Below are 20,429 nucleotides of genomic sequence, written 5' to 3' on the forward strand. Positions count from 1 at the left end.
ATGGCAGACTTTTTGCTTTGGCTAAGAAAACCTAATTAAATGAATGTTGTACAATATTCTCTAAATAGAGCGGTGGTGGTAGGTGACACAGCCTACCACCGGCCTATTTTTAATTTCGTAACATATTAAATTCATGCCAGTTAACCACAGTTTCAGATACTTAACACTAATCAGCTGATTGAGATATTCACAAGAACGAAAGAGACAATGTCATAGTGACCCTGACCTTTGATCTATGATTGCTGAGTCCAAGTGGACATTTGAGCCAAATTTGAAGAATTTCCAGACAGGCGGAGGAAAACCCTCCGGCCACAACTCCTGCCAGCACAGATACAAAATAAAACAGCTGCACTGACACTGAATGCTTTTTTCTCAACCAATTAAATTGATTGGGAATTAACATGGGAATCTATAAAGAATTGGATAGATCAGCAGAATCAAAAATGGCATTGGTATCAATAAAATCAATTCCCATACCTAGCGCTGACTGATCAGTGTCACCTTCAAAGACTTGCTTTCTTATTGCAGTTTGGGTGAACCTCAAACCTCTAAGACGGCAAACAAGCCCTTATACTGCTCCTTCCTGCTGTATGTTTAACCACTGACCTTCACGCTCCCATCACAGGTCCTGATCACAGTTGCCAGGACAGGTATTGCGATCATGACAAAAGTGTGACACAGCTCCCATCTTGTTCTGTTTTTCAATACAGCAGCAGCTTCATAGCTTTTGCTCCACCACTATCTGGAAGGCCGTTATTCTGACCAATCCATTCCAGTGCGTTTGTACGAGGCTTTGTGAGGGAACAGACTGCTCCTACTCTGACACTTCCACTGACTTAGACATACAAAATGTATTTTGGTGTCTAGGAAGATGTCAGCTGAACACATGGTTCAGAGACTTATGAATTAAATGGCAGTAAAGCAACACACTGCAGAAATGAGACCTGATGCATTCATCCTCGTGGATTTTTGCGACAATCGCAAAAACAGATACAAGCTGAGCAGCAACAACTCTCTTCAAATTACATTTGACAAAATAATGATTTATATTCAATTTTGCATCAAAGGAAGTATAAATTTGAAAGAGAGCCTCGTAGGCAATTCAATAATTCAAGACTGGAATGCAAACTGCCACTGCCTGTGCAATGTAGCGTTACAGTTATTCCAAGGAGGCGACTGAATGGAAGCAAGTGAAGAGAACAGGGGCCAGTGCAGTCACCCAATAGCCGAGTTGTGAAGAAGCCTTTTAACTGAGTGCATGTCTGTCTGCACAGAGACATTTTGCACTGAATCCAGCTAGGTGAGATGATGCCAAGAATGAAGAGGGCATTTTTGCATAAGAAGCAGAGAGCCAGGAGACAATGAGATGGATAACCTTCAATTCTCCGATGGAAAAAATACGACATTTTCAGTGTGCAGTGTGTTACCCAGGCAACAGCAGCAAGAAGACTTTTAAAAAGCTCCTGTGCCTATTTACTTCTCTGCTTGCCTCAAAATCAGCCTCTGTTAGTCACCTCCACATGCACTTTGTGGCCTTGATTTTTGGCAAGAAGAATTTCTCACGTCTTCCTGATGCCGCTGTAAAATACCTGGATTTACAAAGACAGCTCAATACATGGTAACTCTAAAAACGTTGCCTCAGGCTGAAAAAAAAACCTCTTCAACTCCCAAATCTCCCCCTCTAACCTCGCGGTGCCCCTACTTTTCCCCCCGTCACCCATCCAGTTCATGTCCAGGTTGGGATTTCCCCAGGGTTCCCCCTCAGGACAGGGGTTGGTAAAAGCTCTGACAGTGCGAGTTGAAAGCTCAGCTGGAGGTACATCACTGATCCGCTCTGATGCTAAGCTCAGCTCAGCTATTTTTCCTGGGAAAACAACAACCAGGCTGATACCTGGTTACTGTTTGGCTGAATGACAAGTATTTGATTTTGATGCAGCGGCTGTATGGAGGAATAAGTCGGTAACCTTTCTCTGACAAGCAGATAATTGTCTTCTCTCTGCGCCTAACAGGGAAGTTACAGGGCTCTGCTGCAGATGGGCTACACAGCAGGCAAAACAGCACAGAAGAGACACAAATAACTGGGTCAGAGAGATGTGTATCGGCTGAGTTGTTCCATATTCACAGTGGAAACAGCACTATTTTTTCACTCCAATACCACAAGAAGGACGGAAAACCCCACCCAGATCAATACTCCAGAGACAACGGTTACACTCTGTTACCCATATCAGTAAAACATGGAAACAACTAAAGCAAAAACATTCAAACAATTTAATATAGCTGCCATGTGCTGGACATGTGGCCACTTTGACATACCTCAAGAGCAACCTCATGGAGCACAGTAATAGTGACTCACGTGATTCACACTGGCTGCCAGTGGGTCATGAGATTCTAATGCAATAAAAGAGCTCGAGATGGTCCAACTCTCAGACCGTGATCTATGAAAATAAGATTTCAATCTGCATTTGTGAGTCTGACTGTCTGTGCATGTGTGCTGTAATAAACAAGGCAGAGTGATGTTAACTTTACAAACTCACAGGGCTGTAAACTTTTGGATGGTTGAGTGATATGATTTCATTGGCGTTCGGACAATCGCTGGCGTGACCTTATTAAGGCCATGTCTCCACCAGAGTGTCTCTTTTCCCAGCGGAAAACAGCAGTTGTTCTTCAGCACTTGTATTTGTCCTCTGTGATGGACGGTTTGTGTTACTTGTCCCGCTCCTCCTCCACTGTGATTGGACAGCTGGTAACAGTGACAAGCATTTGACCAGAAGTTGAACGGTTTTCAACTCTCATTTTTAATCAGAAAACAGCAAAAAAAAAAAAAAAAAAAAAAAAATTACAGAGGACATTCAGTGTCAGATTTGTTCTTAAGGATTTATTTCACAAAGTCCCCAAAAAGACACTAAAGCTTCTGAAAGGGATTCAATCATATTGGAGCCCTTGTTGGAGTGGCAAGATGGCTAACATTAGCTTCTGGGCTATAAAGACTAATTCTGTCTCTCTCATGCAACATTACAGAGATATTCAACGTTAGTTAACGCTAATGTGTAATGGCATCGTCAACCCCAGTGTGTCAGATTTTTGTTCAACGCTTGGAGATGGACTCGAGCGCACAGCTCAGGTGGAAAGAGAGCTCAGAGTTTATTTTCTGATAATACTACATCGGCGTTTACATCTATTTTTCATTTGAGGCATACCACTTGTCTGAACACAATATATTGCCCTGGAGAAGTGTTTATCTCAAGCCCTGTGACAGGAAAAAAAAAACTTCAGTGGACAGTAGAGTGCACTCAGTGCATTGTGGCGATTTAGTTACCCAAGCGATAATGTGCAGATTTTTTCCCCCCTTTTTGCCAAACAATTGGTTGAAGAGTAGGTAGAATTTAAGTTAATGACGATTTCCTTTGGTTGAATACAGCCCTACAATCACAACAGTTTTGCAGGAGCCCATGACATGTTGTTTCCGGGGAAAATGGGGAAGCTGCTGCTGCAGTATTTGGAGTCGACTCAGACATCTGCAACCAGCAGGACGGAACAAACTTGTTGGCTTTCCCAGACTGCTATAGCAACACTGCTCTGACAACTTCACAGAATGTAAATACATAATTTTAACTAAACTAGCCCAGAATCCTGTCCTCCACAATGTTTCTCTGATCATACAGCCAAGGCCCAATGACGACCGTCTCCATGGAAATGCATTCTCCACCAAAGTCTCCTCTCCACCATCTCCTCAATCCTATTTATAGAACGGTGGGGCACTAGCTAGCTGGCAAAGGATGAGTAACAATATAGTAGAAAGGAAATATCTAGTATCTCCACCTCTCCATGCCTCTCGTCTTTTTCAGTCGCAGCTTCATTTCAAACCAAAGGCTTTGAACAAGCATTCACACAAACAGCTGACTAACAATCCCCGGCCTCACAAAAAAAGGCAGGTTTTATGTGTTTGAAGTTGGGGAGAAGCTTGTGTGCCTTTCAAGCTGATGCAAGGCCTGCAGGGTACGCACACACATCCATGCCAGACAGCAGCGTGAAGACAGCAGGCAGCAGGGTCATCGCTAACCCTCTCTGGCAAAAGGTCGTGGGACTCTGTGGTCCATTGCTTTTTGACCTCCGTGTGCAGAATGAGGATGAGAAAACCACAGGCGCTTTTCGAGGTCAACGGCTTCTTCCTCAATCTCCGTCGTGAAAAGAGTGTCAGAGAAGTGTGTGCATGCACAAAAAAAATGGATAAACAAAGACAATATTCCTCAGTTCCCTCACAGGTCTATCATACAACAAAGAGCTGGACTGGCAGAGCTACAACACACCTGCAGCAGCTTCAGCCTATTAAGTGTGAAACAAAAAGACCTCCATCTCAGTGCCGTTAAAGAAACAGTCCCAGTCTGAAAACGCTGTCAGAGCTCAAGGGAAAAGTCCTCCGCAGTCATGCAGATAGTGCTAATTAGCATTAGCCTACATGAATGTCATGCTTATGAATACCACGCTGCAATTGCACCATAAAGATGAGTTCCTACAAACAGCATGGCATTAACTCAATGACCGAGAACAACAATTATGGCTGTCAGCTTTCATTAACAAAAACACTCACTCTCAATGACCACTAACAAGACTGTGAGTCGCCATAATTTTAATCAAACACCACCATGTCTATAATGCTGCTGTGGGTATTATAACTGGATATCCCTTCTTAACTTGATGCCCTGATGCCGCTGTGAGTCAAGAGTTAAATGCTCTTTTAATCCAAAGAACAAAAGAATTTCAAAATCTTCCGCGCCTCGTCAGGAGACCTCATCAACAAACGATTACGGCAGCAGAGCTATTTACATAAGCAATTTACTTACTGCCCTGCTTCCCGGAGGTGCCTTTGTGCAGAGACAAGATTGCATCTTTCACACATCGTCCCCTCCAAGTCCTCGCTGACTTTCACGTACAACAAGGCAGAACAGCACTTTATAACGCAGGACGCAGTGTTTTAGAATAGGACATGATTTATTGGCCCATTGTAGAGCTGGGGGAAATGACAGGAAGATATCATACATTTTTCAGCTTTATAGTTGTAATGTAGATACAAATATACAGTTCATAACAAGGAGGCAATCCCTTTAATACAGTATCCCTGATTGCACAAAGTTTTTGTGGTTAATGCTTTATGCCAATATTATACTGAGGACTATTTTTTCAGGTAGGTTTTTCAACTTCATTGGAATTTATGACAGTATGTAATTACTCATACGGTGATAGATTTTATCCACATTGCCCCGTGCTGAATCTGTTGGGGAGTTGGAGAATTGTTGTCACTTGTCTGTTTTCAATAAAATTCATTGGGTTTGTTCAATAGCAGTTGGCAGTAAGTAACTGTACATATTGTAGTATTTGGATATGGAAAGCATAGTAGACACGGAAAATGGACAACACTAAACATCATTTTGCGATCAGTATGTAAAGGTTTTTTTGTATGTTTGTTTGTTTGATTACCAAAAATTATCTCAGAATACATAGCACACAGTGTATGTGAATGAAAAAATAAATCAAATATACTGCAGTACAGTCAGTCAACAGTAATACTATCCTTAAATACTGTCCTGCCTCCGAAATAGTCAAAACTGCAATATCATCATTTGCAGTATAATACTCTTCTTATTAGGCGTGAGCAATATGGAGAAAATCAAATACTGCAGTTTTGTTTTGTTTTTTTCATATCAAAATGTCTAGTTGTGTAGTGAAGGGTATACCCACCTCTTTATCTAGTTTATCTTATTAGCCAAAAAGTCATTGCAATATACAGACGAATATACCCACTTCTTTCTTGTTAATGTATCCATTTACCTAGTAGTACACCCACCTCATCAACTACCACTACACCAAAAACGATGTCAATATAATATGGATATATTGCCAAGTTCTACTTCTAATAGGATTATCTAGTCAAAACCTCCAATCCACACAGATATATAGAGCACTATTAAAATGACTGGTTGGTGTAAACGAGGCTCCAAAGTGCTGAGGCAGCAAAGACAGCCTTAACCCCCACCACCATCACCACCCTATCGCATATATCTGACCTCTCCCCACCTCTTCCATACAGCCTCAGCTGAGCTCTCTAGAACAGGCATGCCTATTCCACGTGTGTCTCCAGATATTGATCCACTTGCGCTGATATAGGAGTTAATTAAAAGAGACGAGGCTTACAGCTCAGACCCCTGATTCATTGAAAACTAGCAGTTAAGTAGTCAGAGGAAGAAGGGTTCCTATCATCAGGAAAGCTATTAGAAAATCCACCTGGTGGAGTGGCAAAACACTGTGCATGCATGCTAAAAATCAAAAGCTTGGGTTATGGTCAGGTTTGTCATGACCTGAGGTAGTTGGGCTCGGCTGTCCTCTCAAGTCCAGCTAATCATTACAAACAAAACAATTGGACTTGAGCGCTTAGAGTCCATTGTTTGGCCGCGGTATGCATCTTTGTTTGTTTTCTCCATGGTGAATCCCCTGTGTGTGCTTGTGTCTACCATGGCACTGCTACAACCTGGGTAATTACAGTGCAAACAAACTGGGCGCCAGGCCGAACAGAGAGTCTTGCTTTGTGGGGCTCATTGACTCCCTGGATGTGCTCAGAGTCTGATCAATCTCAGTTCTTGACTTCTGGTTGTGTAATGAGATTGTTACAAGCATCATTCAGAAAACACAGACAGCTTGTTTCAGGCAGAGAGCAGAGTGGTGATGGAAAATTGAAGAAGGACAACACAACAAAAAAAAAAAAGTTTTAAGTCAGCATAAAGGGGCCTCAAAGCTCTTGGGGAAAACATAGCAGAGCCTATTTCAGTCCAGTGTACTATGTTGTTTGTGGGTGGCAGGTGGGGGACTGCCTATTGTTCTGACAGCCCATAATTCCAAAACCCTTAAAGTCTGAAAAATGTGCCATCGGACCGAGAGCCTGGTATCCCACAAACACGTGCTCTGAAGGGCCCAAGTCTAATTATTACAGAATGATGTCATAAGACCTTGCTACTATGGTGAAGGCATACCCTGCCTTACTCTGCCTCTGACCGGCCAACACTCTTTCCTTTGTTGGTTGGGTTTGTTAGTTTCAGTCATAATGAGCGAGATTAGTTGGAATTAGGGTAATAATATCAGGGTGAGCCAATCAGAGGCAGAGTAGGATGAGTCATGCCTTCGCTTAAGTAGAAAGGTCCAATGCCTTTGTTCTGCATAACAATTAGCCATGTGCTTCATTTGGGAGAGGGTATAGCCTATTTTTTGAGAAACTACCCTTCAGAGTGTGCATTAAACAAATGTTTGTCCAGTGGGACATTTTTCAGACTATTGGTGCTTCAGAATTATGAGTCGTAAGAATACTGGTATTAGACGGGCAGAAATTTCATTTCCTGTCATGACCTTTCAGACCACATGTTGTCTCTTAGCAGCTGCCAAGCAACCACTTGTCTGTGTGTGCCCTGTGAGATATCCAACTGTTTCAGTTTTGAAGGACCCCTCCAACTGTTTGAGGGCTAAATTGTAATTGTTAAGGGTATGCAGCATGGGTTTGCAGAGTAAGGAGCCATGTTTGCCACTCCTTAATGTTGCATCTGATGTTCAGCCATGATTCCTATAACCATAGTTATATATGTGATTGTCATTTTAACATCAACACCACCAAGTAATAACCTGACTTTTATTAAAACAAACAACCGGCATGTAGCATTTCCCTGTGGTTCATGGGCATTGTGTACCTGTGAACAGTATTGATTGTTCAGAATTACTGGAAAAGGAAAATCCCATTTCTTGTAATGATTTCTTAATTATATTCAAGCATATGCATTTCCCTCATGATTAAATATTTGTATAGCCTTTTTTTTTTTAAAAAACCCAACATCAGTATTTTACCCCCGTTTGTTAGCTGCAATCTTCTTCCCTGTCTTCAATGGTGTAATACTACATCTCTTGTAGCATTACTGCCACCTACTCTTGAACGTTAAATGACATGAAACTATAGCAAAGAATGTTTTTCATGTGCATCCTGCACAAAATACTACCAAAATCGGGCCCACTGAGAAAAACACTGTTCTTTAGTGCCATTAATGGTCAAAAAATTCAGCGCAATTTTAAACCGCATTTCTAGAAGTTGTGGAGAGGAAAAAACACTATTATGCTACCATATTTGTATCAACAAACATACTTTTTTTAGTGATTCTACATCTTTTGGATTTGCTTTGATCAGGAGGACAAGTGATGACAAATTCAATATCCACTAAAATACCCCTCTACCCTTTAGGGAGACATGTCAAAGCTGCACGCTTCTTTGATTTGCTCTCGGCACAAAGCGTGGAGTTGTCATATATATGCAAGTTTACACAAGCCTTTAAATGACGGCTGTAACGAATGCCTGCCAACCACCCAGAGTAGCAAAGTGAACCGATGCTAAAAAGAAACAAAAAACAGCAGTCTGCTTGGCACCCTGCCTCACTAAGCCGCCATGGAGAGAGAATTCTTCTCGAACCGACACACACTCCCACTAGCCACAATGACCTCGACACAAGGATGATGTCACAGTCGTCCATACATCCTGTTTAACCATGACCAGCAAAGCCCTCATTTCACTAGTAACCTAACACCCGTATGTTTCACTATGTAGATAAACTCTGAAAAGCATGCAGACTTCTTTCCAGCCGAGGAGCCTCATCACTCCCCGGAGATCAACCGGCATTATCAGAGGAGACACTGGCCTGTACTCTCAAATCAGCAGGCAAAAAAAAGGTGTAACGAACTTGAAAATGTCAAGCCCCCCCTGCCATTAACTCGGTAAATCGATCCAGCAGGAACAAAAGGACTGCTTATGAGCTTGTGTGTGTGGGGAGGGCGCATCCAAGCGATTAGAGTGCCATTAGCCTTGTTTAAGTTTGCAGGGGTCCCCTTTGAAAGTGAACTACTGAGTAATTTGCGCATTTTATTTGGCTTTTAAGGTTTGCCTGCAATAGTGTTGTATTCTATTTTGGTCAAACTGTAACCTAATGGAGCACAATTATGTCCCCAAATGCCTGTAATGTATTACTTATTCCTCCAGCAGAGTTTCTAAGTGACTTATATGCATGCATAAATAATTTACAAAGCAATTATGCTCAAATCAGTTGTCAGGGATCTTGCATGCTTCTGTCTCACCATCATATATGATAGTTCTCATTTAGATGTGTTCTTCTAAAAATGGCACTCATTATACTTTCGAGGGTGCTGATATTTACAGCTAATCTGAAATCGGCAGCAGCAGTTCAACCAAGAGAAAAAAAGTTAAACACTTGATTTAGCATTTATACCTACTAATTTAAACAGGGTGATGGTCTTCAAAGCACACTGTGTTTGTAGTTGGACATTTGCAATAATCCTTTCAGTTGTGCTGGCGGTGAGATGGGGAAGCTGTAATAAGCAGCAGCCGTTTTCAGCTACTTCCTCTTTAGAGAAGAAGGTGAGATGAGGCCGAGGGAACACTCACAACCGAATCTCAACATTCCTCTGAAAAACTTCCCAGCCATTGCCATCGGCCATCAGTAAAACAGGACTCATTCATACATAATGGTACCAATTCCAATTAAGAGTTGCCTTACTGTTGACAGCTGAGCTGGTTTCTTCTCTCCTGCCCACAGTGATGATTCTCCTCTTGCTGCCCTGCCATGATATGATTGTTTTTCTGCTTTAAACGGCACAATTGTAATTTATGGATCTGTCAGATTCCATATACCGTATTGTTCAATTCAATAAAGTGGCACAATGTAGATAAGTGGGAGCAGAGTGGGTTCAGAGAATGCAGCTCTATCACAAGGCTGATACAAGGAGCCTGACACACAATAATCTGATTATGGCTTTTACTTTCATTTGTATATCTTTATGTGAAATGTGCTTTCCCCAAATATGGATATCTGCATCTCAGAGGGGTTTCAATGGGAGGGGCGGTCTTACCTTAAGTAACTCTGTGTTCACACAAAGAGCAACACAGCGACACAGCAACAGGCTACACACCATATTTGATGTAGGTCGGTGACATGAATCTATAAACTGCACCCATCACTTGTTCCTGCATCATGTTATGATGCGCTACACATTTAATCTGAGCTGACCTCAACTTTTTTCAGTGCTCCAATAACATAATAACGCATCAAGTATTTATTTCTAGCTGTGGTACTGTAGTGCTCCTCAAATGGTCCCATTTCCTGAGTTGGGTAGTTTTTCTTCCAACTTTGATGTGTTCATAAGTTTTTAAGTCGTAATGTGGAAACAACATTGCAACAAAGAAGATGCACTGTCTGTTATTGCTCAGAGTGTTAAATGTCCAATCAAGATTCATGTTGTGTCATCCCTGTATGGTGAAACAATTTTGTCACAGTAGCCTACATTTCCTAAAATCACTAAAATATCTGTTTACCTGATTTGTTATTAGGGTTAATACTAATAAATACCCTTTCTAACTTATCTAGGTCACTCTACATGGACAATAACACTTAGAACCTAGTACTATATATTAGTATGTGAATTAATAAAATATTTTTTAACATCAAACAAACATTTAGCCCAACATGTTCCTGCATAATGTAACTGTTGTTCGACTTGAGAGGGTGTTGACTGCTCATCAATGTGAATTTTCCTATTGAGGAACTTATTTTCCCAATTATTCTGACACCAGGTGAGTGCAGGATAAATTATTTATCTACGTTAGCTGACACACTGCTAGTTTTCAGTGCACTGTGTCGCACATGGGCATGCAACAGGTCAACGAAATTCGATGTAAAAATGGGGCTCAGACAGTGATCACACGCACAGATGTTTTTTTTAAAGATTACATACTTTAGATGACGTTCAATCGAAGTGCTTTGTTGCAGGTAGCAGAGACACACAAACCCACAACAACATAACTACCTTAACCAGAGCTTGAGCAACACCTCAACAGAGACTCAACAATAATGAACATGGCCACATTGCTGGTCTGTAATCATAGTGTGAACACAGCATTAAGGTGCGGGTAGACCTGAATTAGCGAGATAACATTTACTTGTACACTCTGGGGAAAAAGCAGTTGGGGACAAGAAATATTATTAGCAAGCAATAAGGAGATGGACACAACCGTCAATGGAGCAAGCCTTCACGTTTAAAAAGACTCCCCTATTTTATCAAATCTTAATTGTCACTTCTGCAGTCAATGTTCTGCACTCAGCCAGCATCCGTCCTCCTCTGCTGCTTGTATTAATTCACCAAGAACTACAAACAAGGGTACAAACAATCAATACCTCCTGAAGGACAGGTCAGACCCCCCCCCCCCCCCCCGGCTAATTAGCTGCATATTGGAGAGTCTTGATATTTTGCAGGGCGATGTTCTGTCAAATTGAACTCTGCAAAGAAAACAAGGTGGGATCAGTTCCGGACAGGAAGCAATTGCATCTTGTCCCCCTTTCTTTATGAAATGAACAATGAGATTATCTTGATGTGACCCGAGAGGGAAACACCTTCAGGAAAAGAAAGGTAGACAACCGTGCATGAGTGCACTCAGGTAAGATATTAACATACTCACATAATAGTCATTTGCATTCAAGGTCGTCCTGTTTTTATTGTTTTCTGGCCTAAAGATATAACCGACTCTCTGCCCCTCGTATTGTTCCTCCATTATAGTTTTGTTGCTCCGGTGTAATTTTTAGTTTGCCATGGTTTTATGTAAATCAAAATGTAACAAATGAATAAAACATGCTTTTTAAGGCCACAACAAAACAAAGTAGTACATAGTATAAACTGCAGACTTCAGATGACCTCATTATATGAAACTGTTCTGGCAGCAGAAATGCAGTCATTAGTACTGCAATACTTAATAGTTGCAGTGCTCGTCTAGGTGTGGCGGAGACAAACCGGTCCAGACCCAGTGACCCACATAAAGTGACTACAGAACAGCTCAATCTGCCTTCCCATAACTGTCGCACGTTCTTTGACGGATCTGGCCACAGCTGACCTTCATACAAGCCAAATCTGCCCAGTCTAATTTACACCGCTCATTTGGACCCCAGCACTGCCACACATTAGTTTGGATGTCACAATAATGAGCCCGATCTCACATCTAATGGCATGAAAGGCTGTGCTGCCGGTGACCTTCAGGTGCTAGCAGCAGCCTCACCTGCCCTCCTGGCAGAGGACGCCACCAGCGCGACGTCCCAGAGATGAGAGGGAGTAACCAAGCGTCGCCTCCATCCATCATCACATTACACACGTTGGCCTAGTTTAATGTCCTTTTCAGACTTGAGTGGAGACACGCTGGGCCACACAGAAACATGGGATGCAGCTAATTAGTCCACGCCAACAGCAGAAGTGCACCAGTCATTTACCACTTCAAGGGTGAAATCCCTACCAGAGTACTAATGAGGACTTTGTCCATCACAATAGTCTCATCCATTACAGTGCTGCAGCATCTATAATGAGCAGGAGATTACATGTGTGGCCCTTAAGTCCAGTAAGGAGCAGAAGTATTAAATGAACATATACATATATATACAAACAACCAGACAGCTGGGGCTGCAGCAGCTAAATACAAATATAAAATAGTAAACCTTTTAACCTTCCAGGACAGTTCTTTTTGACTCCAGGGCAAACAGCTGGTGAGCATGAGAAAGGTTACAGTGCTGAGCAGGTGCTGTACTGTGATGGACTTGGAGAGCACAGGGAAATTAGAAAAAGAAGGCACCGGGGAAACAGGACACGCACTAGCATATGTCTGGAGATCTAGCAGAGAGAAGCAGCAAAGCGTTTTTCTCCCTTTGCCTATGAATCAGCTGAAAAGATGCAGTCATAGTTACAAAAGTCACAGCTGTTTATGGGGCATGTGTAAAAATACCTGCAGCAGAAGCTGTTTTGCATGAGATGATGTATCGCAGGGATACTCAACATGCTTTGCTTGGTGGTCACTTTGCAAAATGACAGGAGACCAGGACACATCCGCCCCATACATATGTCTAGGATTTTAGGACATTTCTCCAATTTCAGGACATTGCTTAGATTTTAAGACATTTCTCTGATTTTAGAACATTTCTCAGATATTAGGACATTTCTAGGATTTTAGAACGTTTCTAGAATTTTAGGACATTTTCAGGATTTTAGGACATTTTTAGGATTTTGGGACATTTCTAAGATTTCTAGGCTTTAACACATTTCTAGGATTTTACGGACATTCCAGGCTTAGCTTAAACCTCTTTCAGCAGGTGGTGCAGGGATCCTCGACTGGCTCTTTTTAACAGACAAGCTCTATTTTAATGCCATTTTATGCAATCTGGCACCTTATGTATACTAAAAGTACAAAAACAGTTCCCATTGTGAAACACTATATCTTTATTGTGAATTAGAATATAATTGGGGGGCCACCTGGTCCACTATTAGGGGCCACTTGAGTACCACTGTTGTATATGGTTTATCATTTTGAAATATCAAGACAGTTGCCTGATATTTGTACTGTTTTTTTCACTAAGAACTAACACCATATGCTGATGGAGCCCAGCTTTTAGCTCTACGATCTCAAAGACCTGGCAACCTAATTGTATTGGAAACAGTAAGACAGATGATGAAAACTGTTAAAACTGTCAGAAGAACAAATGCAGCTCTCTCAGTTTCAGTGCAGAACGCCTGCCAGGTCAGCCATACAACTCTCAGACCAAAGCTGACATTGGAAATTACTCTGGCTGCTGCTCGCCAGGGTGATCGCCACTTGAGCTGACAGGAGTTCTGTCAGACACGCAGCCACTAAAGCCATCAGCATTTCATCACTGTACTAAGATGACAATGCATACTTGTCATTTTGTTTGATGTCAAGACAATGCATCACGTTTTCTCTACATCGCCATGAGAATATGTTTTGTTGCTGACCCCTCCACAGCAGTACGTTGCTTACTTTTCATGTCAGACTCTCCACACTAGGGGTCTGCCGACTGAAATCTACTGTTTGTAACACACTGACTATGGATATGTACACCATACAACCCCAGTTTTAAAAAACTGTACTATCCCTTTTAACGTCACAGCCAAGTTGTTACAGGACTTTTAGTTTACCTAAAAGAGAGGAGTTTTGTTTCAACTAGATAGTAAATGTTAATGTTTCCAGATAATATTCTATTATCTGGGGAACCTTTTCTGTCACTGCAGCATATTTTCCAAGCTTCTGTTTCCTCACAACTCTCCACTGTTTGTTTTTTGGGGATTAGAAATAACAAGAATGGTGGATTACACAACATCAGACTGATATTATATTATTCAGTGTGCACTCCTTATAATATCTTTCAATGTTTTATCTATCAGTATCTTGTGTTGCTCATTTGGTGATCAAATGATTAACTGCTGCATGTTTACTATCCACCTTTAACCCCTTTACTATCCTCCTTTGCCTACCCACACACGGATGATAGTAAACAGCAGTACTAAGGACAAACTGCTTTACTAACAAAACAAAGGATATTATGATGTAGCAACATGGCCTCATTTGAGGGGAACTGTTCCCCAACACAAACACACAGGGGTCACAGCTTTTCACAAATTTGATATTTTACCGGGCACACTGAAGTCCTCCACAAGGGCAAATGCATCAAGGGAAATGCTGTCACTCTGTATCTGGACATTGGTCTAACAAAGATAGGTTGCCACTGAAGCAGAGTGAGCTAACATGCCCTGTCTGGCAATATAAGATTGGTTGTCTCTCCTCTATTTCCTGTTCATTGCTCTCTAGCCCACTTTTTAAAACCAATCCAAACACTGAAGAGGTGGCCAGTCAGTAGTGGACTAGGCTACTAAGTTGTTCAAGATAGCTGAGATAGATGTCTTACAGCACAGTTACACTGTAATGTTTCTGATTTCATTTCTGAATGATTATTGGTCCAAGACCAATACAAGACATAGCCAATCAGTGTTCAAAGTGGGGATGTCAACCTCCTAAAAAGCAATAACCTATACACTATTTCTGTTGTGTAGTAGGCTTGGGCGGTATGTAATATTTCATATTCATACCCTCCTGAAATTTCACATGGGTATATAGTATATGATGGTAGGGTTAGGGTTAGGTTAGTCACCCTGTACACCTTTTGAATTCTGCTTTTTCTTGGTCAGAGGTCTGATGAGCCTTAAATGCCTCATTAAATCATCATAAGACACATTTCATTCAAACTCGAAGGACACAAAATAAAACTCACCCAAACCTTCTTGGTTACTCTTGCTGGTAATCTAGTTAGTAATCAACTTTTTCAACAATCACCAGCTCCGGTTTGGTCAAAATAATTCCTTAATTCATCAAGTTAGGGGTTAAACTTATCCCTCCAACACCAGGTACCACAGTGTCTTTCAGCTCAGCTGGCTGTTTCACCAGTTGAGACCTGAGACTGAGCTCTGGTGGTGCGTGCTGTGCACTACTTACAATGATTTTAATAGAAAGAAGAGTGCTTGTATTTATGATGATATTAAAAAACACACCTTCAGAATGTCTAAATACCATGGTATACCGTAATACCGTGATATCGCCCATGTCTATTGTATAGCATCATATGCTGTTACTTGATAACAGTCCCTTTTATGTGACCCTTCCCTGAAAATCCAGTATTTTTTTCTTTGTCTAAACAACTTGAGATAGATTCACTGATTTCATTGTTTGTAAATTGACTTGCACTTGTATAACCCTTTTCTAGTTGTTCGACCACTCAAGCCACTTTCGCATTACTTGTCACATTCACCCATTCACACATAAATTCATACACTGGTGGCCGAGGCAGACTATTTTACAAGGCTGAACCAAATTGCAATCCCAAATTGCTTCCGATCTGATCTTTCCCAAGGACTCTTTAATCCGCTAAATGTGGAAAATGTTGGCATGTAAAAACCAGTAGCAGGAACATGACATGGTATATGGGAATGGAATATCCAATTAACAAATCTATGATTTTTGTAACAATACCTTTTGACTGACTGAAATTCTATCGTATCACTTTGTCTCATATAGCCTCACAACAGTCTATGAAACCCCACAGGAAAACTCCGATCAATTTTCTCACCCACTAAAGAAAACTCGCTAAATTGCACTTCATGCCCATTAGAACTGCCTATGTGTACAGATAGTAATCCAATATCAATGAAAAGATGGAACAGTGCAGCTGCTGCTGATCAAAGATTATTACGGTTCCTCTCCAGCAGACAGACCAGACACTATATTATAAGATCTGAGAACAGACATGCAGGTTGTCATCATAGACCTCTAATATCATAAACAGACAGTCTAGCTTTAGCACTAAAATGCCATCAATTACTTTCACTGTAGGAGAGCAGAGGGCCATACACCTGTCAATCATCACAATCGAAAGTGAAGAATGAAATTGTTCATTAATCTTGACCCCCATAAATGACAGCAAATATGACAGTCCATTCATCACATCACGTCAGAGTCTTTGGTCCTCCATACAATACGCCTGTTTACTTTCAGTCACATGGAAACTGCTCAACACATCATGAGGACAGAGCTGCCATCCATGGAGGACCTTTTTACACGCAGCGGTGCGGGAAGAAAGCCAAAAGGATTATCAAAGACCCCGACCACCCGAGCCACAAACTGTTCTGAGTGCCACCGTCAGGCAGACACTACCGCAGCATCCGGTCCTGCACCACCGTGCTCAGGGACAGCTTTTCCTGCAGGCCATAAGACTTCTGAACTCTCTATACATATCTAATGAGCACTATTGGAGCTAGCCTGAGACCCATGATTTTCAAAGACAGCGGCTATAATTGTAAGGCATTTCATAATAACCTGAAACTTAAAAAATGTGAGATCATAAATCGATTCGGAGAAGAACTTGTTTATAAATCACGGGATTAAATTAATGAGACTGCCTGTGTTGACAGATTTATCAATCATTCAAGCATCTTATCATGTTTCTAAACAGACAACAGCCACAAGCTGACAGTCACTCTCTTATCACACTAATCCGGATAACTTCAGTCCTGAGCCTGTAAAGGCGGCAGGGATAAATTAGTTTACTCCTACACTGATTGGATTAAAAGCCAGGAGCGGGCCTCGACCCCACGGCCTCAAAGACTACAGCCACAGACTGCTCAGCTTTAATGAACATGTCGGCTTAAATGGAAATAAATAACTAAAGAATATGCGATTTTACTTTTTTTGTAGTTCACCACTAAAACCTATATTTTAGACACAACATATGGAAATGTTAACTCGTGCTATAGAAAACTCAACTTCACCCGGTGATTTACAAATCCGTTACAAGGACTGTGTTTTTGCATGACTCAACTCCCCTGCCACACTTCAAGACAGCAGCATTTTATATGACAGCTGACTCAATAGTAATCCGGTGCAGGTTAAGTGTGAGCCTTGGAGCCCACAGTCTGCGTTGCATCCCTGGAGAGTTGACCCATCATGTCTGCACCACGTTATTGAAGCAGCAGTCAGAGCCGCTGCTTGAAATTGAACTCTAGACAGAATATTTGTGTCTTTTGAGGTGCCCCGCTTACAGACACTACGTGCTTAATGGCAACTCATAAGCATGTGTCCCACTGCAGCTTTATAGACACAGGTCTAGAGTGAGAGTTCCCACACTGCAGTGAAGCAGTCACAAATGAATACAGAAGCTTGGCTGTCACACAGTGACAGGCCCGTGTTAGGAGCTGCGGCAGCATCGCTTCGATGGACGAAGACACATGACAGGCAAACAAAACTACAACCTGTGCTGGCTGAAATGAAGATGAAAACTTATTAGGGCCAACTCTGCTGTGACACAACTCACCCGTTTAAATCATTTAGTGGTTTAAAAAGGGCTGCTTACATTTCTGAAGAGGGGAGAATATAACCTCACCACAGGGGTAAATGTGCTCTATTGTAATAGTTCACAGTGGGCGACAGCACTGGGGGAGTGTGTGGATATGTGTGGACCAAGTGAGTCTGCTCTGACAGCTACTTAACCTCCAGGCCGGCTTGTTTCACAGGAAGGGGAGCCTCATTTAATTTCACATGGCCTGAGGCAAGTGTGCCAGTGTTTGTATAAGGGGGGAGTGAGACAGGAAAAACAAGAGAGTGAAAGGTGATCACAAGAAAATAGAGTGAGAATAAGAAGGTGGTCCAAGAACATATATACATCGCAGCAGTATTTCTATAGCTTCAGTGAGGGCCTGGGCTGCAATGACTTCCTCATTCTTTCGTATTCAAGTCCATCCTGTGCCTCACCTCCCTCCTCAGGCAGCTGCTGTAAAGGCTCAGTTTCAGCAGAGGGAGTGGGTCACAGAGGCGGGAACAAGATGTGCAACTATTGCACTGTGGTGACAGTTTTGTAAACACAATTACCTTCTTCTTATCTGGAGCATTTTTTTGAGGCTTCATGCACTGTGGCCTTGAAAAGGACCTGCACCAGATTGCAGGAAAACCCAGGATCTCCCATCCAAATGGGGAAACACCCGCGGGGAGGGGATAAACAGCAGGCAGGCTGCTGGAGAGTCTGACATCATCTAAGTGTGTGCTTCCATGTTTCTTGCTGAGTCTCGTGTGTGTGTGTGTGTGTGTGTGTGTGTGTGTGTGTGTTTGCATGAATAAACAGTGAGTATTTCTGTCACTCCCTCTCAGCACAACTGTAGTTTTCCTCTGTAGCTCTGGTTCATTATTCTGAGTTTCTGTTGCTGCACCACCAGACAGACGCTGCAGCTCACACACCATGCAGGAACACAGAGATGAGGGGAACCATCGGTCATGGACTGACAGCCAAACCTTTCCCTAAGCTGCAGCCTCAAAGCTGCACACATCCTTATTGCAACAGCACAAAAATAAGACACCCTTTCCTCTCCGCCGGTGATCAAACCATCATCTACTGCAGAAACACCACCTTAAATGGGATCGCATTCAAATTCACATACCAAAACCGCACAGACTGCAAAAAACATGCCAGCAAAGTTGAAGGACACGAGAGATGAGAGGTATGATTTGAACGCAGAGCGAAGTCTTAAGGCTGGTTACAGTAAACGGCGGGGCAGCGCCAGTGGGGTGTTGATGGGCTTCAACCACCACTCCAAAAAAAAAAACTGCATTGCCTCTGTCAAAGCTCTCCGTCCCGCTGTGGATTAAAACAACCACACGACACCGGGTTGGGTTACATATCATGACTCATCTAGAGCCTCACCTCTCCGTGAAGCGCAATCTGAAGAAAAGACATGAGCGGAAAAATCTTGAGGCTAGTTAGCTTTACTTCCTTAGCCAGCCCAGCCGCCACTGCCGCTTTCTCTCCGGTCCAGCCTGCCCGCCCGGTCCTACACCTCTCTCCCCCCTGCGCGTCCTGGGACTTACCGGTCTTATGTGCTGATGATGTCGCTGTGAAGAGACAACAAGTGCGGGGAGGCTGCCGGCCACCGCTCCGCTGCTCCGGGACAACAGGAGTACTGATCTGCACACTTTCGCAGCCATCTCTGTAGTGAAAGCTCGCCGGGAAGGAGACTGCTGCGGGCGGACCGAGACGCACCGAAGGGAAGAGGGAGGGTGGTGGGCGGGTTTGCGGGGCTGGACTACGGCTTCATACACATGCCCAGTGTTGCACCAGTATGCAAAGATAAACCACTTTTGTACTGGCTGGTTTATTCAAAACAAACATGCACAGACTGCGTGTCATTTGTCGCAACAACAGAGCAGCTACTCTATTGAAGCAAACAAAAGTGTGATTATCATACATACATGTAGCTATAATACGTTTATTACAAGTGTGTGCAAATGTGGCGGTAAACGCTGTGATAGCACAGGGGTGTATTTGAAAATAAAAGAGTAATTTCGCCAGGGGCGTGGGTCTCGTTTCAACTATGAGGTGGGCACATATGTAAGGGGGGCTTCTACTGCAAGTCCCCAGTAGCAGTGCTGGCATTTGAAGCAAATTTTACACTAAAACCCAGGAAGAGGACCAGACTTTTAAACAAATTTTACATATACTTATTTTCCACCCAAATTATCATATGCATGTGGGTTTTTCCAACACGGTAAAATCGCTAAATGCTGTATTCCCACTACCAGTGAACACTGCCTGAGTCTGCCTTTCTGTCAGCTGTCGTGTGTATGTGTGTGTGTGTGTGTAGGTTGTTTTGATGGTGTGTCTATGCAACGTCACAGAAAGGCAGGAGAACAGGTAAATAGTAGACAGCAGCAGGAACACAGGTCTTTGAAAACTTTTCAGCGGTTTCTTCTCTGCCTCATTTTCAAAGTCGGTGCAGATGTATTTGGATCTGTGTTTTTGCTTTAGAGAAGACAGAGGGTAATTAGTTGCGATGCGTCATTGCATCTCGCCACTTGAGGAGGTGAAATTACCTCGTTCACCTGGATGTTGTGTTCCTGTCAATGCCTAAAATTAGTATTACATCGTCCAGATCCATCACCTGATGCCATGGGGCCTGGGAAGAAATTTTTCCCA

At 42.5% G+C, this 20,429-nt stretch overlaps 1 protein-coding gene across 2 annotated transcripts in view; it reads right to left on the reverse strand.

Annotated features, from left to right (window-relative positions):
• Nucleotides 1–19,486, reverse strand: part of mcu (mitochondrial calcium uniporter) — a 72,042-nt gene extending 52,556 nt beyond the window's left edge. For both annotated transcript variants that reach the window (XM_042502823.1, XM_042502822.1), the window contains exon 1: nucleotides 19,325–19,486. In XM_042502823.1, coding sequence (XP_042358757.1) covers nucleotides 19,325–19,441 — 117 coding nt within the window. In that variant the 5' untranslated portion in view covers nucleotides 19,442–19,486. The remainder of the gene's footprint in view (nucleotides 1–19,324) is intronic.
• Nucleotides 19,487–20,429: the final 943 nt, after the last annotated feature.

The sequence above is a fragment of the Plectropomus leopardus genome, chromosome 15 (genome assembly GCF_008729295.1).
Source record: "Plectropomus leopardus isolate mb chromosome 15, YSFRI_Pleo_2.0, whole genome shotgun sequence".
Lineage (NCBI taxonomy): Eukaryota > Metazoa > Chordata > Actinopteri > Perciformes > Serranidae > Plectropomus > Plectropomus leopardus.